Source organism: Gavia stellata, chromosome 5 (genome assembly GCF_030936135.1).
Source record: "Gavia stellata isolate bGavSte3 chromosome 5, bGavSte3.hap2, whole genome shotgun sequence".
Classification (NCBI taxonomy): Eukaryota; Metazoa; Chordata; class Aves; order Gaviiformes; family Gaviidae; genus Gavia; species Gavia stellata.
In genome coordinates, this window is record NC_082598.1 from 27,332,682 (window position 1) to 27,358,849 (window position 26,168).

General features: G+C 37.2%; 1 protein-coding gene across 1 annotated transcript in view; it reads left to right on the forward strand.

Annotated features, from left to right (window-relative positions):
• The window catches only part of SLC30A9 (solute carrier family 30 member 9), a 36,471-nt gene extending 21,357 nt beyond the window's left edge, over positions 1-15,114 (forward strand). The window contains exons 11-18 of the mRNA XM_059817648.1: positions 520-655; positions 1,069-1,108; positions 1,562-1,633; positions 2,100-2,207; positions 3,446-3,611; positions 8,695-8,824; positions 11,228-11,341; positions 12,866-15,114. Of these exons, the coding sequence (XP_059673631.1) occupies positions 520-655; positions 1,069-1,108; positions 1,562-1,633; positions 2,100-2,207; positions 3,446-3,611; positions 8,695-8,824; positions 11,228-11,341; positions 12,866-12,910 (811 nt within the window). The 3' untranslated portion in view covers positions 12,911-15,114. The remainder of the gene's footprint in view (positions 1-519; positions 656-1,068; positions 1,109-1,561; positions 1,634-2,099; positions 2,208-3,445; positions 3,612-8,694; positions 8,825-11,227; positions 11,342-12,865) is intronic.
• The last annotated feature ends 11,054 nt before the right edge of the window (positions 15,115-26,168 follow it).

Below are 26,168 nucleotides of genomic sequence, written 5' to 3' on the forward strand. Positions count from 1 at the left end.
AAGAAATGTACTGTTTGTAGTAGTAGTTAATACCAAAAAAAGGAATAAAGGTACACTTTTAATATTGCTTTAGCTCTTCCCACTGCTCTTAAAAACTGCAAGTGTTGAATGTGTGCAGTTAGCTGAACTACTTTAAATATGTCAGAAATTTTATTCCCTTTAAATTAGCATTATAAAATATGTAGACTGCTTGCCTGTAAGGCTAGAGTTTTAATTTAGAAGTAGTGTTTCAATAAAATGTAAAAGTGACATGAATGTCACAGTAATACAACTGTGTAAATAGCTTGTTAAAAACGAATTAGAAAAAATATCTATGCTTGATGTTCTTGTGTGTACTAGATAACCTTTTCCAGGTGGTTTTTTTCCTTAGATTAGGTTGGATTTAGCAGCTTTGTCTTAAATAGATGCCCAGTCATATGATGATAATTACAGATACGTAAAAATTAATGGGAAAAACTTGTGGGTATGTTTGCAGAGATACAGAATCTTATTTTCCTAAATCTCTTTGTTTTCGTCTAGGTATGGTTTCACAAACATGCGCTATATTGCCTCCCTGATTAGTGGGGTGGGCATTTTCATGATGGGTGCAGGACTTTCTTGGTATCATGGGATCATAGGTTTACTCCACCCTCATCCTATAGAATCTCTTCTCTGGGTAAGCTAATCTTGTTTGATATTGTATCTAACACTGGTGACTTAATAGAAAGTAATGGCGCAGTCTGAAATTCACTTCTGAGTCAGTTTGAATCCCAACACAATTAACTCAAACCATCCTTAATGAGAATGTGTTTTAAGAAAAAAATCATGTTCGACTATAGCTGATCTTATAGCAAAATGAACTGTTCTTTAAACCCTGCATCTTCCCTTCACACCTCCCAAGAGGTCCTCCTTTCCTATTTTGCAATATATTGCATAATTTGAATATTGTTGGTTGCCTTCTGTTTATGGACAGCTACACGGCACAGTGAGTAACGAGGTTCTGGAATGCTGAGGTTGGATAGTCTATGGAGAAGATATCTGTACAAATATGCATATAAAATAATAATTGAGACTTTTTTTTTTATACAGGCATACTGCATTTTAGCAGGGTCATTGGTATCTGAAGGAGGTATGCAGTTTCAAGAAATATTTCTGTTTAAGTATTTGTAATATCTAAGAGTACAATGTGAGTAATTATAGTAATAATTGGTCCTTGCTTACATAGTAAAGTTTTGAGCTCTGTTGCAAATACTTGTATTGTAAACAAACAAACAAAAAGAGTGGGAAAACTTTTCTTACTGGTCTATATAATAAGAAGTTGAAGAACACATCATTTGGAAAGTATATGTAGAATGTCTTTTTGGTGTTAAGCTATCGGTGAATATAACTTTCAATTTGTGTGGGAGACACATGTAGAAAAGAACGTAACTGTATGCTTTGTCATTATTCAAAGTGTCAATAATCAGAGCTTTCTTGATGATCTTTCTTGATGATGATATAAAGAAAAGTTCCCTCTTTTCAGAATGGAAACAAGTCTTTTTGCCTCTAACCATTTTCAGCCACTACTTTGGTGTTGTTTCAGCTACCCTTCTTGTTGCTATAAATGAAATTCGCAGGAGTGCTCGAGCCAAGGGTCTGTCATTTTATCAATATGGTATGTGTCATTATAGCAATAAGGTATGTGGTTATTTAAAACAGAATCTATTTACCAGTATTTGCATAATGATAGAAACAGTTTTGTCTGTTTTCCCTTTCCCCTTGCTTTATTGATCTGTTTTGTATTCTAGTAACAAATACATTTTACAAATTAGGTGAAAACCTGTTGATTTAAGTAACACTACTTAGATACTTTTACTAAACTACTTGCATTTTTCAGGATAAATGCCCCTTTAAATTTTTCAAACATTTTGGAGAAGCTTCCATAACTGGCACAGGGCTCATTCTGTGTAGTTACGAATGCTTTCAGAAGCGTGTGCATAGGCAGAAATTCAGTTTATACCTATATACTTATGGAAATTTTTCTCTTAAGTTGCTGGTGTTAGTATAGTTTAAGTACTGTGCATAATGTCGTAAAGTTAAGCTTTCCAGAGCAATGTAATTTTTTTTTGTTGTATACGCAGTCGTGCAGAGTCGTGATCCTAGTACAAATGTGGTGTTACTGGAGGATGCTGCAGCAGTTCTGAGTGTGGCCGTAGCTGCTACCTGTATGGGTCTGACTTCTTTAACAGGTAAAATTCCGGCTCAAACTGATGCAAACAGGATGTGACTTTCCTCTTGTGCATATGAACACAGAGCATTTAGTTTATATTGGTTGACTTAAATACATCTCTGCTGTTTTTCTGATACTTTTACTGTGTAAACTTCTGGAGGTTTATACTGTTTTCTGATCTGATTTCTAGTAGTTTGAGTTGAAAATATTTAGAATTAAAAAAAAAAGTTTTTTTTGTATGTCTGTTATTGGTGTGGTTAAGCTTGAAAGAGTACATGCAGACGGGTCTAACTTCCTTTTGAGCTATTTTGTCATACAAACTAAGGTATTTTTTACTAAAGCTATATTTATTGTAGTCAATTATGTAAATCACTTTGTGCGATGGTGGGATTACATAATTTGAGCTTCCTTATTCAGTGGTGTGCAGCTCCATGTGCACGCAGGGAGCATTTAAGGAAGCAGTTCCTTCCTTCCTTTTGATGCGTAGTGGTAGTAGGGTTATCTTCAGGTTACAATAGCTGCTCCTGAACAGTGTGGCAAACCTAACTTACGCAGGTAGGATGATCTATATGGCACCTGATTCAAAGTCTGTCTTTGCTGCATAGTTAAGTTTTCTAAAGAGAGAAGATTATTTATTTGTCCCTTTTAAGTATTGGCTTTGGCTTTTCAATTGTTTAATAAAATAAATATGGTAATTTTGTTTCTTTGTGGCTTCTAATGAGTTAACTGCAAGTTTCATGTCTTACATAGAATTCAGTTTTTTATTCCATCTCTAGTTTCCTTCATAAACTTAAAAATACATTACTGTTTCTACAAATCTGAATATGAATGAATGCGTATTTAAAACATTTAAGTACTGTATTGCAGAAATGGTTAATACTTGCAAGTTTTTGAGTTACTGATAAAAGAACACAGACTTTTGTGCTACTTACCTGTGTTTAGGTGTATATATTTTTATATTAATAAAGGTAAATGTACACACAGAAACCCAAATAGCTGACAAGAGAGAGGAGGGACTTGAGACTTTATCTTGTGTTTTTTTTCCAGCTTCATCTTGTTCCTCAGGTGGAAAGAATTGCCAGTGCATTAAAAAAACCTCAAACAACAACAAAACCCCTACCAAAACAAACAAAAAATCCCACCCAAAAGCAAAAACCAAAAACCCCCAAAACTATGTACTCTTTTCAGTGTGAAATCTGAATTATCTGCTATGTTTTAGAAATGCTCTGTGAAACTAATTTGGCATGTCTTGTTTAGGAAACCCTTATTATGACAGTGTGGGGTCTCTAGGTGTTGGAACCTTGTTAGGAACTGTGTCAGCATTTCTCATCTACACGAACACTGAAGCCCTGCTGGGACGATCCATTCAACCTGAACAACTGCAGCGACTCACTGAGTTACTGGAAAGTGATCCTGTAGTAAGGTGAGAATCTTTACATCTCAATCTCTACTATGAACAACAAAAAGCAAGAAAGAAAATAACATTTGGAAAATATAGTTCAAGTACTTTAAATGAGAGAAAACTGGTGAGATTGATTATTTTCAGGGTGGATTCTTCTGTTTTGAGATTTTAGAATCTTAATTATTACTAACTTCTGCTTCTGTGCTAAAAATTTCAGTACGTGCATACATGTACCTCTCAGATGTTCCACAGCTGAAATAACATTGCAAAGACGTTCTAACAGTTACATCAATTACAGGAGTTGACAACAACTTAATGAGAAAGCCATCACAAACTTAAAATTATTTTCAAATGCATGAAATGCAAGCACTTAAATGATACTGTAATGTTGCTTTTATAGTTTATTAACACTTTATTTAAATTCTGTTACTGTTAATATTCAGCGTCTGGAATTCTGTAGAAGTTGGCAGTGAAGTGCTGCAGTAGTATTATGATGTAATAGATTCTGCATGTTAGACGCTTACAGAATAAACTCAGTGCTAATTTATCTTTCTTTTGGAAATCTGTAATTTGTAGTGAAATAAACTTATAGCTTGTTGGAATTCGGAAATCTTGTTTAAATGCTTTTTAAGGAGCTATTTTAGCTTACTTTAACCCTATTAATTTTGATTTGGAAGCAAAACCCTTTTTGTTTTCTTCTTAATCTTTATTCAGGAATATATTTGTGTGTAAATCAGCTGGAATATTTTAGTGCTTTTTTTATTTGTAGTCATTACCAAGTTCTGGAGGGGAAAAAACCCAAGCCCGTTAGTTAACACCAGAGTACTTGAAAGAAACCAAGTGCTGCATCTTCTCAGTGGCAAGCAACAGGTCTGAACAACATGCCTTTCATTCCAGAAGCTAAACAAGATTCCAATTTTGGAATAGAATTGTGTTAGAATTTTCACATGTCAGTAACTAAACTGTTAAAGTGTTTGTGGTGGCCATGGATTAGTCTGAACGGTGGAGCATGTGTCAACAGTGCTGTGTTAGAGTAGGTGAGTTCACATGGTTATTTGTACATGACTTCTGTAGTTCTTTTTTCCAAAGTGCGCAGGTGGCTTTTGCTTGTCTCAGGCTGGAATCATAATATTTATCCTATCCCAAGCACCATTTTATATTCTATTCCATTTTGTAGATGGCTATAACTTCTCAACAGAGCAGACTTAGTTCATCTCAAGTAGACTTTTTTTTAAAACAAGTAACTTAATTTGAAAAAAGCACAAAGAATAAAAAAAGTGAAGACTTGGTAAGAAACTGCGTGTTCCTTTTAAGGTTAGAAGCTGAAACACACTTAGGTACTTCTCATAACACTGTTTGCAGGACCTTCTGTATGTACTTTGTCTTGAGTGATCTGTTTCTTAGATCCGTTACATTATCTGCTTTGATTTCTTTTAGCGCACGCTTTGTCTTTGACGAAGTTCTTCTTGTAACAAGCCTAATATCTTGAGCTTGGTTAACTTACATCTTCTGGTAAGACACCTGGTCTTGATCTCAAAATTCTCTGAGATGTAAATGTGTATTACCCTTGCTTGTAACTAGGCGTAATTTGTGGAAAAAGCTACTCTAATTTTTTTTCTCTTATTCCAACTTTTGGTTAGTTAGGTTTTTTGGTTTGTTTGTTGTCAGCTTTTTCTTGTGAAATGAAGAAGTCTTTTAACATCGAGTATTTCTTCAAAAGGCTGCTTGTACATTTTCATCAACATAGCTCTGGGCTTGTAAGAGTTTCAGCATTTTCTTGAACATTCAAACTCTCCCATTTTCTTAAATGAAGTTGTGTAGTAGTATGTCCTACTTTTACATTTTTCCTACTGACACCAAAAGTAAAAGCAAAAGCTCCTGAGTACTGGTCTGCTTTAAATCTGTGACTAATATTTGCTCTTTTTATTTCAACCTTTCAGGGTTTTCAGCTATTGAACTGTATCTGAGTTCTCAATGCAATCCTTTTTGCAGTTGCTGCTTCCCAGAACAGTCTTCCCTTGTTCTTTCAGGGAGGGTTTGCAATCTTTATTTTTGGATGTGTTCTGTCAAATATGAAGGGGATATATTAGGAAATCATTTAGTATTCATCAGAAGGTATTTTGGATCCAAATTGACCAAAGGATCCAGAGGCTCTGATTTCCACCCCCCCGCCCTGCCCCCCCCCACCCCCCGTCAGCACCACCACCACTTAACTTACTCTTCCAGCAGTAGGTTGCCTGAACATCATATTCCGCTGCTAATTATAAAGTATTTGAGTTATCAGACAATACTAGCTGCTGTACTACTAGAATAATCTGTGTTGTTGATCCGTTTTTCAGCTAGATCTTGGTTGTTGTGGGTTTTTGGTGTTTCTTTTGTTTTGGTTTTTTTTTTTCCATGGCTATTTATTTCCCCTTTCTTTTAATTTTGTGTGGTAATTTCTAGTTGTAGCCCTTATTTTATTTGTGATCCAGAATGGGCTTTCAGTAAGAGTTGTTCTCAGCTGGAAAATGATTTTATTTTATTTTTTGCTATACAAACATTCCATTCTTAACTCTTATTCACACCTTTGGTGCGTAAATCTTTCTTGTGTTCAGTTTAACTGAAGTGTAGGAGATAAGGTTTTCAGAACTGTGAAATAAAATACATGATGTGGTACAGACTGCCCTGATTTTGTTCTTATGGAATATAATCACGGATCCCTAGGCATAAACTATTCTTAGTGACAGTTTCATCTTTAATTTTTACTTCATTGTAACAGCTATTGGGTAATTGTGCTACTGTTGTGCTGGAAAATCTGTAATTCTGGTTTGGAGGAAAAAAAAAAAGGTATTACAACTGATGGCACAAAACCAATAACTAGATGTCCTCTGACAAATTTTTCTTTAATGTGAAACTTGCTCTTTTCCCTAGTTTGAATTGATGGTGTCTACTAGCCATCCAGAAGCTTCCATAAGCAAGCTTTGTAGCTTAAGTTTTAGCATACATATTTGTATTTTTGAATTATTAGTGATTTTTCTCCTTCTGACTCACTGTCTTATCTTTCCTGGACAGATTATAAGCAGTAAGGTGACTTTTTTCTTCACATTTACAGAACATGCATCGTTCCACTGAATTTTATCAGGTTACTGCTTAATGAGAATCTCAAATATCTCTTGTCTTCTTGCTTAGCTCTGGTAGGCACTTGATATATCTTCGACATTTTTGAATCACATGGATTCAAATTCTCTTCAATAACCCTCACTGAACCACATCCGTTATCTTAAATACCCTCTTGTCTGAGGAGGTGGTTTGATGCCAGTTAGGTTACTCCAGTTAATACTGTTTTGATTTGGTAGCTTCCCACAGAATAGCTGTGTAAATTTGATTGGAGATGGAAATTCTTTATTGCTACCACTAAGCTGATGGTTCTTTTAATCTGCTTAAATGTTTACTAAGATGTATTTTTTTGGTGTCTCTGTATTTAGTTCATGTTCCATTTCTTTTTTAATGTGCTTACCCCTCTTCCACCCTGAGTATTACAAGAAATATTCCAGAAACATTTCCTGTGACTGTTCATCTTAAATTTCTGCCTCCTGTTCTTTGTTGGCTGTTCACTCTAGCAAGCTACTTCCTAAATATATGCCTTCTTGCTTTCTTCCTGCACTGCCTGTGAAGTTAGTCCTGATTTATAAACATTCATATGAGAAGAAACATTTCTAGTTGGGAAGAGTAGATTTGCTTAAGAAAAAGGGCATGCTAAATTCAAAAATGCTGTGAACTTGCACAACTTCATAAAATGAACAGGGGAAAAAAAGTTTAGTACTTTCCATCAAGTGATCTTTATTGCCGAATCTAAATTTTGTGCTAGAATTTAAAAAAATGTCAAGATTGCTTTTTTCTGTTAATAAAACCAAAGTCTTTGGACTGTTTTATAGTTGACCTCAGATATTTGTTTTGCTTTGGAAGTGTCAGGAGAAAGAATTTCAAAAATTTGAAACTTTTGTGATTTATGCCCCGTATTTTAGTCCCCACTTTTTTTCTGGCCTTGATGGAAGAATGTGGAAGCTTACTCTGCAGTGGCAGTTTTAAATTCTACTTGGCTTTAAAGACAAACTAAGTTTGTGTTAATCCAATTAGAAAAAAACTAGAGTATTTTATTTTATGATTTTATTTTATATTTATTCCACTGTTGAAATGCACCACAATATGTCTGCGTCCTGAGTTTGCTTCATATCTTACTATCTCTAAAAAATAGAGGGCTTTTTGTTTATTACCTGTATTCACACATCAGAGTTTATCTAACAAACTGGAACAAAACTGTGCTGTAGAAAAACAGAAGTTTTCAAAGGACCAGAATATAGATATATTGCAGCATTCACCTTCCAGTATCTATTAGGAACCTTTAAATAAATATACATTTTTCAGCATTTACAAACAGCTGTATTGTGGTTAGTCATGATCAATAATTCAGTATGCTCAAAAATGAGTTCCAAACACGATATCCATAACTTTTTCTTATATCAAATATAACTTTGAATAGAAGATTCCCCCAAAGTTCATGCCTTTACAAATTGTAGTTATCTAGGAAAGGACACTTCTATAATTGCAGTGTGAGCTTTCAGTAATTGACAATAGATTATTGTTCCTGACCTCAGAATTCAGGGTACTTAAAGATTATTAAATAGTGTCATGTATATGCGCAAAAACTTTTGTGCAGTAGTGAATAAGTTGAATTTAAAACTTTAACTCAGAATAGGGAAGGTCTGACTTTCTATTGTGGGATGGTTTGGTGTGTGGTTTTTTTTTTTTCTTTTCCCTAACACTACTAGTCTATTTCTAAATCTGCAGTGCTTCTTGTAGTCTGTCTTTTATTGCAGCAAGCCATTTATAGATGTGTTGGTGTAGCAGATACCTGTGGAAATGGTATAACCGGTTACTGATATAAATCAGTATTTAATGGAAGTGTTTGGTGGCAAAATTGAGGATATGTTAGCCAAAGGCAGTGGCCTTTCAAAATTACAGGATCATTTTACTGTGATGATATTGTTAACATCAGAAGTCAAACTAGCTAGTTGTTTGTTTTATGTTGTTCTACATTTTCTTTAAAAATTATGTGTTTCAGAGCAATTCATGATGTTAAAGCCACAGACATGGGAATGAGCAAAGTGAGATTCAAGGCAGAAGTAGACTTTGATGGACGGGTTGTTACTCGTTCTTACCTGGAAAAACAAGACATTGAACAGCTGCTACAAGTATGTTTAAAAAAATTATTTTGTAACTTCCAGTATTTGATATTTATTTTCCAATTTCAAGTATGTCTAAACCCAAGATTTTTCAAGTAGGTGAGATATCTGCAATCCTTCAAAATGAAGAAGTGGAATATGTTTTCACTTTGTGTTAGTGTGTTAAATATCTGTACACAGAATCATGTGCTGCTGAAATGGAGCTGCTTCTGGGCTGAGTAGGGCCTGGGTAGGAGGAGGGCAGGTTTTTTGAATTCAGTTTTTTGTTAGAAAATACAGATTTGTCTAATAATTTTGATGAGAACATAATTATTCCAATAAATTTTTATTGAATTACAAGAGTTCTCATTAAAACTGGAAGCCTGTCACCTGAGAAAAACCATCTGTTTTGGCAGACCCATTTGCTTTGGGTGCTGAAGATGCAGTGGTACGGTTTACAGATCCTGCCAGTCAGACTAGGCTTGAATATGGATTGTTTGCATCACATGACTTAGCATTTTGACGGCGTTTAACAATTAACCACCCTTAAGTAAGTGTCTGTCTGTGATTTTAGTGTCATTCAGAGTATCTTTTCTTAATTCCTCTCTTCAATATATAGAAATGCAAAACTGCTTTCAGCTGGATTCTACAGGGCAAAGCTATGAATTAAGGAATAATTTATCTAAATTACAAGGAGAGTTTTAAGAGGGCAAAATGTTTAGCTTGCTTACCCATTTTCACCAGTAACTTGCTTATATACATTTGATTGTGTACCTACAAGGTTTCTTTCTTTGCTGCCCTTTCAAAATGAAAAGTGTCAGATGTCTGCATTTTATATCTGTCCATTAAACATGACTTGGAAGTTACCTGAGTTTACATTTAAATTACTGTGATTTTTTAAACCATTAGTCAGTGTCCCAGTTTTTAAAAAGTCCCGCCCTTTAATGGCAAAATAAGAATGTATGTATATTATATATAGAGTGCAATAAGTGATCTGTTCATGTATTGGATTTCAGTTTAATACATTTTTGAGAGGAAGAGTGCTATTAGCTTTGTACAGCTGAGGCACTGCAGGTTTGCTTGGTTTTATATTGCCAAGTCTCAGTTGCTTTGCTGTTGCAGCTGTTTAGTGCGCTACTTTTCTTTTCAAAGGCTTTGTTAGCTTTTGTTCTTTACCCACTGTTTTGCTTTGGCGATTGCATGCAACCTTTGCTGGTTCTTCCAACTAGTATTGTTGGGAAAGTTCTTCCTGATTGTTTCTAGGTTGGCAACTGTTTCTTACACAGGTCATTGTAGTTTCATGGAGTAACCTTGTATCACTGATAAAACCGTTGTTGAAGGATAGCCGCTTTCATCAGGACTCAGCCACCCGAAGTCAAGGGCAGACATGGAGCTTGCTTTTTGATCTATAGTTTTTCAAATAACTAGCTCATGCAACTAGCATTGCTATCAACATTACTCTTCCTAAAGTTATGAAATTTGTTGAAATGCTGTCATTCAGATTAATCTTGTTTCTTTTTCTTGTTAGACTTGCCCTGATCGTAGTCTTAGGTTACTGTGGTTGCGATATCTTTTAAGCTCACTCAATTGCATTATTCCTCTTCAGTTGAGGGTGGTGGGGTGGGGAGGAAATTGATGATGTGTTGTAGTTGTATACACAAGAAGAATTAGCTATTTAATAATTACTCTGTCTGTTAGCAATACTGCAGCTGTATCGCCTAAACTATGGCTGAGATGATACAGGGCAAATGACTTCTGGCCAACTTGGTGTGAGACTTCTAAGGAAAGCTCATGACAATGCTGTAATACCTGCTCTGGTGCTTCTGATGTCTGTGTTTTTTTGGGAGGGTGGAGCATAGCATCCTGTCTTCCTTAACCTCATTCCTTCAGTCTTGTATGCTATGAGTTCCTATCAACTATCTTCAAGTTTTTTGATATTATGGAGGAGATGTATTTACAGCAGCATTCATAGTAATCCCTGTGGATTTTCAGATGAGTTGGTAATGTGATGCCCAGAGTAAGCAGTGTAATGGAATAGCAGGAATGTATGAAAGTGAGGAAAGAATACATAGGGGTACCCTGCTCTGCCTTGCTGTGAGCGAACGATACCCCAGAAACGTCTAGAAAATGAATAAAATTCTCTAAGCTTATTTGGAAAATAAAGGAGGAAAGCCATTAAAGGTAGAAGAAGGTTTTATATCAAGTGCAGGTGTAATGGTAAGCCAGCTGTTTTCATTTAATAGATGCTACTCTTCTGTGTCTTTGAGATGTAAGAACAGATGACATTTTGAAAGGAAATGGCAAAAGCTGAAAAGTGTTTGGTTTTTTGTTTGGGTTTTTTTCCCCCACTTGAAATATGTCAGGACCCTCTGTAGTGTTATTCCTTTCTTTTCTTTCCCTCATCTCAACCTCTTAAATTTGGTTTCTTTCTAGGAAATTCAACAAGTGAAAACGCTTGAGGAATTAGAAGCCTTCATGCTTAAGCATGGTGAGAATATCATTGACACACTGGGAGCTGAAGTAGACAGACTTGAGAAGGACCTAAAGGTAAAATTTAGCTGCTTATTAGGGAGTGCTTATTTCTGTGATATATTTTAAACAATATCACTGCATCTGCTTTTTGGGATTTTGTTTGTGAATATGGGGGAGGGGAAAAGGTTGATAATCCTAATGCAAATTTTCTTGCTGTAGTATCATTAACTAGGTTCTAACCAGCAGCAAATCCTTACTTTGCCATTGATTCATTTGTTATGTATTTAGTTCAATTTTATGCCACTGAAAAAAAATATTTTTCTGAAATGAGACCTGATTGTGTCTTTGTTACTGTATTCTCAGAATGTCAGGTTATTTTACAGGCTGTTGAATTCTGTTTTGGTTGTGAAGAAGCAAATTTCAATTTTATTTTCTTGCTTTTTTAAAATCTGGTACTTAGTATTGTATCAAATATATCAGTGTGTGATGAGGGCTTTACTCAACATTTTTGCTCTTATTGAAGCAGTACAGTGTTTACTTCTTTGATAAGCCTGTCATAACTTTCTTATAATTACTATTTTTTCATTCTGCGATTTAAATATCCTATGGTTGATGCAACGAAGGATTGTTTCCATTTTTAATTTTGTATTGTGGTATTAATCTTACCTTTTCTGGCATGAGTACAGAACTATAAGTATACTGACTGCTAGACAAATACAGTCCTGTCATGACTGCCTTTTCCAGTCATCAGGAGACACTGCTCAAGAGCATGTCTCTCCTTCTTATTATATTTGATAAATATTCTAGTTTTAGTTTCTATCCCTAGAGTGATGCTGTTTAAAAAATATTATTTTGATTTTTAGTTTAATTGCACCAGCAGATCCAGTTCTTCATGGTTTTTGAGGAGTAGGATCATGACTAATTATTTTATAAACATAAATAGTTTTTTGGTATAAGCAGGGATTTCAGTGATTGTGTTGCTGTTGAATAAGCCTTACTAAATATGCTAGTCAGATTCATATGCTGGATGATTTTGAAGTCGGTGACTTTCAGTAAAGCTCTCATGGATTATACAGTCCATGTAATGACGATAACTTATTTCTACAATATCAGAAAATGCATATTTTGTAATAGAAACAGTATTTTGAATCTTTATAAATAGCTTTAATGGCATAGAACAAATTATTTCAGCAATCTTACCCGTTATCCAGGAAGGTATCTGTTAAAACTTTCTTAAAGTGAGATACATATGTGTTTATTTGGACAGTTAGTTTTATAAAAACTAACTTCCTTTTTAAAATCAAGAGAGCTGCTTCATACTTTATAAAGCATATGAACTAATTTATCTGTGATGTTGAAAAGTATTTGTCAAATAAACATGACGTAGCCTTCAAAAAATTGCTTATAGTATGGGCTATGTTTGTTGAAGCAATTCCTTATTTTAAAGTAGTCCCTATGTTAAAATAGCCCCTATGTTACCAGAAAAGGGGATTTGTTATCCAGTTGCTAACATCATACCAGAAATATGTTATTTGTATCCATGTGCAAAAATGTGTTTTTAATATTTTCAATAGAATTTTTTTTTTTATTTTATTTCAGCAAAGAAATCCTGATGTTCGTCATGTGGATTTGGAAATACTATAGACTTGGCAGAAGAGATCTTCAGATTGCTACCATTTTGGAATGAAGTAACGTAAAGGGCTGAAAAGCTTCTGAAATTGCAGTGACCTCAGCACCATACCTTGCTTACTTTTGCTGTAGGCTTCCTGAACTGTTAGCACTGCTTCTGTTTCTGAAGAACGTGAGACTCGCAGACAAAAATTTCCATGGCAAAATGAATTTTACAAAGCTGCTTGACTTAAATTCCACAGGAGAGTCTGTCAGAGTATATTTATTGCAATTCAGGACTTAAGACTTGAGGTTTAGGTAGGCAAATATAGCTGCCTGAAAATACACAACACACTTAGTTTTTCCATTTGTGTCCCTTTGCAGTCAGTTTGCACTTCTTTAGTTTCTTTCAAGATATCATTAAAGGTTCTTGGGAGATATTAAGATTAGCTAGGAAGAGTTTGTTCCAGTGGAACCTGCTGACCTTAAACTAATTGTAATATTTCAACTGTGTGATTGTTTCACAGTTTTTCTTTTCTATGAGATAAATTCTTTCAAATAGGCACTGGCCTTCTCTCAAGTACCATGACCTGGAAACATGCTGTTTGCCACCGTTATGATTACCAACCGCACTTCAGAAAAATAAGGTTTTTCTCCTCAGTGGAGTCAGCTGTATGTGGTTAGCCAGAGTACGTTAAGTTACTGTGAAGAAATTACTGTGTAGAGATTTCAGTGAACTACTTCTGTTTAAATTTTGTTGTTCTTATTTGTAAATATCTTCAGATGTAATCTGGGAGATATTTATGATAGTGCTTATTAAAAGTTACCTGGCATTTTTGGCTTTTTATACTTTTAATAGGCTGTATTGCTAGATATGGCCTTTGCTAGAAGGTGTAAGAGATGTAGTTGGAAGTTACAATACTAAAAAATGTATTAGAACTATTTATAATTAAACAAATGAATACATTGTATTTTTAATTTATTTACCTCTAGACATTATCTGTTATCTGAATTCTAAACCACTTACTTTGTGTTTTTTAAGAATTGACCTTGCTTGTTTGGGAAAGTAAAGTAATTCTATCAGTGGTCCTCAACAATCCTGAGATAAGTGCTTAGAGTTTGTAACTTTGAAATGCGCAATTCTAGCACTGTATATAATTAGCCTCAAGGCTTTCTGCAGTAGGCACCCAAGTTGTAGTAGATTCTTTGAGACCCAGTCTTTATTAATAAGGCTGCGAGTACTGATCATGCAAGTTGAAATATAAGTGAAATAACTGCATATAAATAACTCTGAGGAAAATCCTTTATACACTTCAACATGTTTCAGTAAAATGAGAATTGCTTATGGGTGAGAGGTGGTAATAAGACCCTCCTAGTGACTCAGTTGCTGAGTAGTGAGTGACTTGCTGAAAGAAGAAATGTTGTTATGAAACACAAGTCTTCAAAAATCAATTTAAAATGAAATGATAAGCATTGCAGCAAATAATAATTGTGGAGGGCAATATGTCCAGATTTGACTAAAAGCTTTTTAGAATGTTTTTTTCATACTAAGTGTGACTTCCCAGTGAATTATGAGAATTTAAAAAAGCATGCCTTTTGACAACTGCAAAGCACTTCGTATGCTGGTCATTTTAAGTAGAAAAACATTCCAGAGTTTAGTTACAGACGGGACTTCACATACAGTAATTGTGGGTGAAGGGATCTCTTTAGTATCCTTGTCCATAATCCCTATTCACCGGTGGCTTCTTTATAGCTTATTAGCTTATTATGGCTAATCCAAAAGAAGGCTTACTTTATCTGGTTTTCTCCTATTGTAGAACTAGTTATTATATTTAAGTCTGATGATTTGAAATGCAGTTTAAAGGTAGTTTGGAAGTGTACTGTATCAAGTAAATACGGCATATTTTAGCACATTATGTCATTTACCTTTCTCCTTGCCCTTCCATGTAAACTTAATCTCATCTCAGTATGCACTCTGCTGATGTTTGTCTTATTCATGAAGAGCACTGGAATCTGATAATGCATAACCTCTTTCCTTCTTCCTAGAATATTTACATGGATTTTGAATTTGAATAAACACTTTAATAAACCCATTATTCTGGAAATCTTAAAAACCTGAAGAGAAGTAAAACTGGGAAAATGTTCTTACTGGGGAGGTTAGTGGAGACAGCCAATGTGATAAAAGTGCGTTGTATCCTAGAGTTACCGATGAATGAGTAGTGTTAATGTGCACTTTGCAGGGCAGACATTTCGCTGAGAGGTTAGTAAATGTTATCTCAGTACTGAAGTGTTCCCGTATCTTGTTTAAGAGGAGGCATGAGTTTATATTCTTACAGGGCATCTGCTCCAAAAGCCTATAAAATGTTTTGTTACTCATCAGAGATGTGATTCGTCTGAATTCTGATCTTAATTTCCTTATCTGAGTCAGAAGCATACCCATCCACACACCTTTTGTATTCCAGGATAAAAATCAGATCTTTGTCTTCCAGTTACGTTACTGATTGTAGCATCACAATATGTTAAATTTAAGATGCCAGAACTTGAATGTTTTTGGGTACATAACAGTTGCAGAGTTTGAGGACCCAGTTCCACTTTTAAAAACGACCTGGATGATGATGTACCACAAAAAGGCAGGCAGTACCTTGTAAGTTTGCATGTCTTGCAGTTGGATGAAAATATGAATTCATTGAGCCTGTCAGGTTGGAAAGGAAAAATAATTCCAAGCTGTTACATTTTAATAAATATTATAATTTGCAGATAGTTTTTAACAGTTTTATCATTTTTACTGCTTTTTTTCTTTGACTTTTCTTTTAGACTTTATGGTCTAAAACTTGAGGTGATGTGGGTCCAGTACTTAGTTTACTTTTTGTTTTAGTGTTTTTGGGAAAAATGTTTAGCTAATATATTTACATGATAGAATCCTCAGATTTAAAAACTTATGAAGTGTGGAGGAGTCGATTTTTTTCTTTATCACAAATGCAATTACATAATGTTTCTTTTAGATTGATTTTAAGGAAAAGGAGTGAGGATTTAGGTAACAATGTAGTTATATTCTATGACTTTTTTTCAATTAAAGTGTAGTCTTTTAAAATAAATTATTTTTGTAGACTGGCCTTGCAAGTTCTATTTTTTCAAATTGTGTTCAAAGAACTACTTCCCTCTGCTTTGTGAAATATTGCTTACATGTTGCACAATGTCTCATAATTGTGTAAAACTTGTGATGTTTGAAAAAATTGTCTTAGTGTTCCAATATACTGAGTGATCCTAATGTATTTTAAATCAAAGCTGGCTGAACACTAATAATACATGTTTTCCTGTATAATTTGTTTTTATATAAAAGGTAAAATTCTGAAGTGATTATCATTCCTCCATGAATCAATTTCAAGTCTAAACTGTCTCCTTTATACACTGTGGAATTCAGTATTTGATGTGTTCACCCTTTACCCCTCCACTTTCTAAAGCACTTACTAAGCATGTTGTAGTAGTAAATACTTTAGTGGACTACTGCATTCCAAGACTGTTGGCAGTGTGTTCTGGTCTAGAAGTAGCAGGGAGTCGGGGAACAGGAGAACATATTTTTTAAGGACAAGTTGCATCCTTTTATTCTCTGTGACTTACACTCAAGCTGAAGGTTTTTTAGCCTCTGCTTTTTCTCCTTCCTTGAATCCTCACACAGATTTTATTTTTTTTAGTAACTCTTACTTTTAGAGGAGGAAGCCATTATGAGCATCTTACATTTTTAATAGCAGGGCTAAATGCTACTTTTGGTCTCTGGGTTTTGTACTGTACCGTACTTCTTCTTCATTGACATTTGACAATAGTAATCTGCTGTTTTGAAAGCTACAAATCATGTTAACCAAAACTACCAGAGTTTTCTGATTCTGGTAGGTGCAGTTTTTTCAGCTATATGCAGAGACTCAGTTTTTATTGAGATTTTTTTACTGGCCCATCTTTTGATAAGGGGGAGTACGAGGAGGAGTTTTAGGTATGTTTTGTCTAGGTAATACACTGATTGCAATTCTGTATTCTCATTTGTTATCATTTTAGCTGACTTATCTTTTTTCTGTAACAAAGAAAAAATTATGCATTATGGAAGTACCTCTACTAATGATGAGTGCATCAAATACAGGCTTCCTGCGAAGAGTTTTTAGGCTTTCGTGTATTGAAAGTGTAGCAATTTTTGAAAATTCTCAATTAAGTAATCCTTCTAAAGTTTATTTAGATGTGTTTCTTACAAAAGAATCCACAAAAACATATTGTTGAAGATTTGAAAGGAAAGTATTTAATTTTATGGTCATATGTTCTTAAAGCATTTTGGCTTGGTAGAATAGAACAATTGACTAATATTGACTCCTGTACAAAAACTGAACTTCTGTGCATGCCTAAAGGCTTCCATTGCAGAAGTGAATAGAAAATGTCAATGTGCTTTTTTCTTTGAGCTTAAGTATTGTGCTGCTTCTATTCTTATTGTTAGTTCTGAATAGAAAGTACAACTAACATCTCTTTTGCAGTTTATCTGCTTAATGTAAATGAGAAGTCGAGGTGTACCAAAAAGACTTTTTGTAGAGGGGTTGCGTACCTTAAATAAGTAATTTTTCCTTTTCTTGTTAGTGAGACACAAATAATTAAGATCAAAAGTAGACTATATCTTTATTACATATAAAAAGAAATAGGAATCCAGGGTTTAAAGCACAATAGTCAGATTTTTGAAACGCACGTCCTTTGAGGAAAATAAAATGTGCCAGGAGCTCTAAGTGGTTGTATGGACTATAGAAACGGCAGTCAATCAGGCTTTGCTGAAGCAAAAGAAAAGAAACTGTAACAAAGTGTGTGGTAAAAAGAAAAGAATACAAGGAGGGGAAAAACCTAAGGTGTTGAGCACTTGGAAATAGGAAAAGATGAACACAGTCTAGAAAATGTGATCAGAAATAAGAAATGATTGGAGAGGAAAAGAACAGTAAGAAATGGTATTTGATTAGAATGCCTAAAACAATGTAGTATAACATTCTCTTTCTTTTAGCAATATTAGGATAGTTGGGTGATTCTGCCCTCCTACTATTAGCAAAAAAACTGGTTTTTTTTCCTGTAGTGAGAATCAGTGCCTCCACTTAACCATTTCCGAATATGGTGTTGTCTTGCAGGTATAAACCTATTTGCCCTCTGAAAATGTAATCTTACTGCTAAGGGTGATGGTGTAATCTTAGTTTGGAGCTTTATTGGTGAGGTATGTATTTGGTGACTGGTAGTTGAGTAATTTTAATTGTGGAAATGGGAGCTGGAGTGAATGAAAGAGGAAAAACTGAATTGATTCTTTCAGCCAGAAAATGATTGAAGCACTGTACTGAAGATGTTATGGAAAAAAAAAAAAAGCTGCGATGTTCTAAGGCCTACAGAATTGTTGCAATGGAGTGCAACCATTGGTGAATATGTTAGTCCATATTTTCAAGTTGCTTAAATGTCTGTGGATAAGCAAAATTTCTAGTTAAATCATCGCATTCTGAAAAGGAGTTAAAGAAAACATTCAAAATGTAATGTGTAAAGGTTGTACATTTTTTAAATACCACATACAGATACTGTAAACATATTATAGTAGATAGGCAGAAAATTGTCGTTCTAGCCTATATTACAGGAGGCTCTTGAGGACAATTTCTTTCTTCTTTGTAAATCAAAGCCACCGATTAAAAGAGAAGGTCTGGGTTACCACTAACAGTAAGCCTAGTCAAATTTCTGTATTGCCAGCGTTCATAGTGCTGTTATGGGGAGAAGGTGTCTGTTAAAATAGTGGAATATAGCTCCACAGTTTAGGATACGTTTGATTTTTTTGTAACCTAAATTTAGACTGTATTTAAAACTTTTGAGGTTGTGATCAGCTGCTTTGAATCTGAAGACAAAAGAAAAAAAATGCAATGTTGTATAAATGATGTAATATAAAGGGGTTTTTTTGTAAGTTTCTGTTCAAATTAAAGATGCTGAAGAACTATGTGAGAAGAAGCGTTTGAAAAATGCCTAAAGCATTTGGAAAGCATTTTGGCTATTGCCAAAATTGTATTAAATCTTAAAGTCAGGATTTTCATTGGTGGTAGAACTTTTCAAAGGACAATCTCAAAGTTGAAACATGTTTTTCCATGCAGCCTTTTAATCAAATGTATTCTCCCTCCCCGCGCCCTCCCTCCCCCCATGCTTTTTGGTGTATTTGGCTTTTTCATTCTGTGTCTTGGTTACTTCATATTAGTATGGGGAAGTAATTTTGATTTGTGAGGTGTAGACATTTAAATATTTCCCTGCATACATTCTTTCTTTTGTAACTATACTTGAATTCGGTACATCCTGTAAAATGTCTGGAAGTTATAATTATTCAGTAAAATGTTACATAGCTGGTAAAGGTTGTGTTCTGTTAATTCAAGCAATTTTATATATATTGTAAAGGCAAGCAATAACACTGCCTTTAGGCAGTTCGTGATGATTTGCTACATTTCTGAATTTGGAATGCGTATAACAGTATTTTATGGATGCAAAACAAAGGTTATATCCATCTATTTGTACTAGTTATTCAATTTGCCTTTGCGATGTTGACAGTACATACTCTGTTAAATAGCATGCACTGGGTACGTGAGCAACCTGCCTAAGATAGCCAGGCTATAGTTATTAACACTCTGTACTTCACTGGCGACTGAGCCTTTCCTCCTATTCACCCCCACCCCCAAATAGTGCAGTGCCTTCCCCAGTACGGAGAAAGCTTTCTGCCTGGCTCAGAGGCCCCGCTGGCACTGTCTCCAGTTTGGACTACCAGTCCTGATCCAGATCTAAGGATGACATGAAGAAAGGTAGTAAGACAGATGGGTTGCATGTCTCTGTATAGTCAAGGATATGGAGAAATTATTGAAGAGATTGGGTTTGTGTATTAGACTTACATAGTAACTGGAGTTTGACAATCGCAGCGAAGCTGTCCAAGCCTCTTAAGAAAAAGGTAGGTATTATTCACTTGAAATTAGTCAGCTTAGAAAGGATTTACCATACTGTCTCGTTCATTAAATTGCCACTTTTAATCACTAACACTGATGCAAACTGGTGATCTATGCAGTTATGGAAAGAATTGCTTCTAATTGGGCTAAAAAAATCTGTATATGGTTGGAAAGAAGAATCAAAAATGCAAGAAGCCTGGGGGATAAAGTGGAGAAACTTGAAAAACTGTGGAGATTTTGCCTGTATGGTATCAGATACCAGAAATAAGGTGGTCAAGTAACATCTTTCAGGAAGGATTTTGGACATGCAGTGTATGTCTTGGTTGCTAAAGATGTTTCATTTCATAGTGAAAGAGACTCCCTTTCTCAAGGGATTTTCTTGCAGGAACACTGGACAGTAATGTGCAGTGTTCAAATTGCAAACGGCTGTGTGTCACAAACTCATCTCCCACATTCAGCAACATTATTTTCCATTGCCAACAGGTTTTTTTTTTTTCTTTTTTAAATGAACCAAAGGGCACAAAATCTGCCTGAGCAGGGAAGTGACAGGCTTCAGGGCCTTCTCTGTTTGATGTCAAGTCCAAATATTGGACTGTCTTTTGGGCTGTCTGAATAATCAGGCAGATGGTCTCAGCCACTTCGAAAGAGGGCAAGCTCTCTGTCTTTCTGCAAAATGTGACCTGGAATACTTGAAAATCCTTTTTTTATTTGCCATTTCTGGCATTTGTTGAAGGTCCATTCTTATGTAATTGTGTTAAATGGTTGGTAACTGGTTGAAGTGGAACCTTGCAGTCAACTGGTTGGAGATGATCTTAACAGTTCTGTTCAAGAATCAGTTTTGTCTCTGTCTTTCCTAATATTTTATGGGAGACTTCATTTAATGATCACGGAAAGTAAACCTTGCTTTCTACCATTTGGATTAAACTTTTTGAAAACCTTAGGAAAGGGACATAATTTCTTCCTTCACAGCAGCCCAGCCAGCTCGGCCTCTAGTAAATGACCTGTATTGACTTAACCAAGTTCTCTAGTGGTATTTTTTTTATTTAGACTCCTTCAGTTCTGGTGCAGAATTGGGGTTTAGTAGCCTCTAATAGGACTTTTTTTGTAGGCCCTCTTTCCTACAAATGAGATGGCTCAAATGGTATTCGGTGCTCTGGTGTAAATTGATATTCAGTGCTTTAGAGAATTTTCTTTTTTTCCCCAGAAGTACTGACTGAATAGTAGTTTACCATTTTATGTAGCAGGCCACTCTGGATACACAAAGCATTAAGTTCAGAGTCAAAAACGTTTTTTCCAAAGCAAACTGTGGTAATAAAATCTATCTTGTGTTTGCATATACAAATATATTCATATGTGAACTTGTGTCTCTGCATGTTATAATTGTATGTAGGTATCTTTGGTTGTAGATTTGTACCTCCTCGTTGATTGTGTTGCTCATGAAAACACTGATGTCTTAGCAAAAATAAAAGTCTAAATACTGTGGAAGAAGATTCTAATGAATTTGGACAATCTGGAAACCTCAATGAAAGGGAGAAGTTTCAGTGAGGTTGTGGCTTTGAGAAGACCAAATTTTTGTTGTTCTGTGTTCTGCCCTACATTTTCATCATTTCGGAGAATGCATAGAGAGGTTTAACAGATGTGGTTGAACCTTGTGTGGCTGCTCTTATGTCTTCAGCCACTCAGACTGACTGACATTAGAGGAAGAAGGTTGGGAAAACTGAGCAATGAAACTACTAAGCAAGACATGTTACAAGGGCGCAGCTGAGCTATACCTCCATGTGTTAGAGCACAAGCTGAACAGAAATGGAAGAGGTGCTCTTCACAACAGTTTGAATAGTGTTGTGACAGAGGTGTTGCTTTGATATCCTCCTCAATCTCCAATGTACATGAAAGAAGCAATTTTCAAGTGACTTGGATAGAGGGTTTTTTTTTCACATTCTCTGCTCACTTTTGTTTGCTAGGCATACACAATTTTGACCTCTATATGCGGTGGGTTGACCCTGGCTGGATGCCAGGTGCCCACCAAAGCTGCTCTATTACTCCCTCAGCTGGCCAGGGGAGAGAAAATAAAACGAAAGGCTCGTGGGTTGAGATAAGGACAGGGAGATCCCTCAGCATTACTGTCACGGGCAAAACAGACTTGACTTGCGGAAACTAGTTTTATTTATTGCTAATCAAATCAGAGTAAGATAATGAGAAATAAAACCCAATCTTAAAAACACCTTCCCCTCACCCCTCCCTTCTTCCCAGGCTCAACTTCAGTCCCGATTTTCTCTACCTCTTCCACCTGAGTGGCACAGGGGGAAGGGGAATGGGGGTTGTGGTCAGTTCATCACACGTTGTTTCTGCCACTCCTTCCTCCTCACACTCTTCCCCCGCTCCAGCGTGGGGTCCCTCCCACAGGAGACAGTTCTCCATGAACTTCTCCAACGTGGGTCCTTCCCATAGCTTACGGTTCTTCACAAACTGTTCCAGTGTGGGTCCTTTCCACGAGGTGCAGTCCTTCAGGCACAGACTGCTCCAGTGTGGGTCCCCCGCGGGGTCCCAATTCCTGCCAGCAAACCTGCGCCAGTGTGGGCTCCTCTCTCCACGGCTCCACAGGTCCTGCCAGGAGCCTGTTCCAGCGTGGGCTTCCCACGGGGTCACAGCCTCCTTCAGGCATCCACCTGCTCCTGCATGGGGCTGCAGGTGGATATCTGCTCCACCATGGGCTGCCGGGGGACAGCCTGCCTCACCATGGTCTTCACCACGGGCTGCAGGGGAATCTCTGCTCCGGCGCCTGGAGCACCTCCTCCCCTCCTTCTTCACTGACCCTTGGGGTCTGCAGAGCTGTTTCTCTCACATATTCTCACTCCACTCTTCAGCTGCAGTTGCACAGGTTTTTTTTCCCCCCTTCTTAAATACGTTATCCCAGAGGCACTACCACCATCACTGATTGTCTTGGCCTTGGCCAGCGGTGGGTCCATCTTCGAGCCGGCTGGCATTGGCTCTGTCAGACATAGGGGAAGCTTCTAGCAGCTTCTCACAGAAGCCACCCCTGTAGCCCCCCCCCCCCGCTATGAAAACCTTGCCACGCAAAAACAATACATAAGGATAAAGTAAAGGTATGTGGATGCTCATACTTACTGAAAGCTGATGCCTAGGCAAGACATTCAGGGCTGAGCCCAGATGGATTCCTTGGTGAGAGAATTCTTTTGGCAGCTCTCAGTTTCTCTTGCCAGCCCATTTTCTAGCCCCGCTCCGCCTGGAGAAGGGATCAAAAGGATGTATCCCCAGCAGAATAGAAGTGAGCAGAGAACCATGAAAATCATACACCTCCCTCTCACGTGGTCATCTTTCAGCCCTAGCCTGAGGCTGAGGCTGAGGCACTGGCAAGGTACCCCAGGTCTAGTCCTGGGGATGTTTCTCATGGGAGAAGTCTTTTTGCAGCCTTTAATTTCCTTCAGCAGATGTTGGTCTACTAAATGCAAGACAGAAAGAGAAAAATAGGAGAGGAATGAGAGAAGAGGAGCCACATTTGTGGTGGTGTTTTATTTTGGTTTTTAATGTTAAATGAGATCTCTGCCTTTAAGATTTGGTCCCATGGTGATAGATGTGAAATAATGTTTGCTTTGGTACTAGTTGAATTTGAATAAGGAAACATTTCTCTTGCAAGTCATGCTTGTGCAAAACTTCCATGATATGCCTACTTATGACCCCAAACACCTACATCTACTACTGGAATGAAGCTCCTGAATAGATATGCTGTTCACATTTCTTAATTCTCTCTGAGCATAAATATGAGGGCGTTTGTTCTTTCTTCTGCCATTGAAGAAAGCCACGCTATAGCTTAGAACCTAATTGTTCCCAGCTTCCCTAAACAGCTCAGATCTGTTGATTCCACTAAGACCTTAGGTTTTAATCCAAGGAAATAGGTAAATACTCATATCATCTTGGTTCACAAAGATAGGAAGTCCTTTCTATTTAAGGGAATGAGATGAGCAGATAACAGTGTTCAGGAGGATGTTGCTAACTTCCTTGACCTTACTTATCCACTTTAATAAAGCTGAAGAAAAGGGTATGTTGTTCACGTGCACCTTCCATCAGTTTTGAAGATAGTCAGATGTTGACTGGGAAATCTGACATAAAGCTCTCAAAATATGAAGTAGAGAATGGGATGAAGCCTTTGGGAGGTTCTCCATTTACAATAACTGGGAACTGAAATTTCCTTCCCCTTTATGCCTTGCACTGAGTTCCTTGGTTCTGTCTTTCAGTTTGCAGGTGGTTCAAGCCCATAGGTTTTGGGTGGGGGAGACTAATTCCAAAGTCTATGTTCCAAGAGCTCTGTCTGCTCAGTAGACAATTGGACACTTCTGGATCATTGGGGGAGATGCGCAGTGATGTCCTGGTTGGCGCTTGGTGGGTTTATGAACGTGCCAAGGCTAATCTTTTTTCTTGGAGATTAGTCTCTCACTGGAACTGTCTTCCTGATGCTCTGGATGGGAAACGTAACCTGGGTGTTTCCTTCACTTTCTGTGTGTCAAGAAACTATGTTAGAACTGCTTGCTGCTCTGCTCCTTGTTTTGGATTATCCTTTAGAAAAAAAATATCTCTTTCCATCAGTTTGAGAAGTAGTTCAGTTGTTGGCTCTTTCAGTTTCACATCCTTTTGCAAGAAGACTTTTCAGTTTTTCACTCACATTACGACAAGGCATTTTTGAAAGGTTTAATTAGACTTTTTCTGCTGTACTACTGACCCTTTTCCTAAATGGGAACTAAATACTAACTGTTCTAATGGGAAACTACTTTGAGTCATTAGCAAACCTGTTTCTTTCCATTTTTCTACAAAGACTGCTTTAGTAGTGGCAATTATATCTGTCAGATGAGTGGGAGAGTTTAAAGTGTTTTTAAGGACAAAGGGTTTTTTTAGGGTTTTCCCAACATTGTTACATGTCAGATTTTTTTCTCTCGACTCATGCAATTAATCTGCTGGTTTTGGTGGGTTTTTTTTCCCCCCCCCCCCTTAACAACATACATCTGCAGTAGAAGCTGCTTTTATACACTTCACATGTTGAAGAGTCTTTTTGGAGGAGGGTTTTTGTATTCACAGGACAAGGTCATATACAGAGGTCTGCCCAGTATTCCAAGGGACTCCAGGCTGTGGCAGGGAGCCCCTACTGCTACTCCACAATGCTGCTGTTGCCCAGCGCCCCAGCCTGCTGTGGGAGGATGCTGCTCCTTCATCATTTTGTTTTATCCTCATCATTTGATCTGTGGACTGGTCTTATGTACTGCATGCACTCAAACTCCTCTGCATACAGGCTTGTTACCTTCTTCAGGGGCTTTTCTGTTTTGCTTATCCCTATAGCCTTGAGTTCTCGAGCATTAATCTTCACAGAGGTAGAGCTATCCCAGTTTCCCAGTTTTGGGCACAGCGGGCTGAAGGTTGAAACATGTCACCTCAGGCTGTGTTCCCTGGGACTCCGATGTTTCAGAGTGATGGAAGCACTTCCTACTCTGACAGTCCTCCTTCCACTGGCTTCAGCCACAGAGCTGCCTCAGCAGAGGGAAGGTGGCAGAGGAAACAGCAATCCCTGCCCAGCTGAGCTCCCGAGGGCCAGATTTTACAACTGAGTAGTCTTATTTTAGTAAGATTACAGAGACTTTTATAATGTGAGCTTGCACATGAGCTTGTTCTAAGCACATGAGGTAAAAACTACATTCCTTCATATGTGTGAGATTCAATGGCTGACTTGGACCTTAAAGATGCTCTTCAGTAACATCTTAGTACTTAAGCAAAGGCGTAACTGCCAGCAGCAGCGGGCTGTGCTGCTCTGAACAGACTGGCACTGAGGCAGCGGGGGAACACGGTTTAACTATCGCCTTGCCAGTATGTTTCAAAGGTACTTAGTGGAAGAGTGATAAAACGCGACATTACTGGATTACACCCCCCAGCTGTGCTGCCTGTTCCCCTTTCCCAGGCCTGGTTCTCCCCCACCCCAGCAACCTCTTCCTCACCCCTTCTCTCTGCCTGTCCAGCCCCAGTCGCTACCTCGCATGCTTATCAGCTTCTCATACGCTCCGCTGTTAGACCCGATCTCTCCGGGCATCTTTCCAAGCTTCAAAAACCCAATCGCTGCTTCTGCTTCCTTACCTACCCGCTCTCCTTCCCTGCCGGCTTTCCCTGCCCATTTCCTGCCGGTACTGCCCCATCGCCCCGTCGGTTTCCCCATAGCCCATCCCTGTTCACTCCTGCCGCTGGATCTACCCTCTGGCATTTCAAGTCATTGCCCAAAAGGCTGGGAAGTTAGAGCTTTCCAAAGAGAAGTTAATTATAATTTTTTTTCAGAGGGA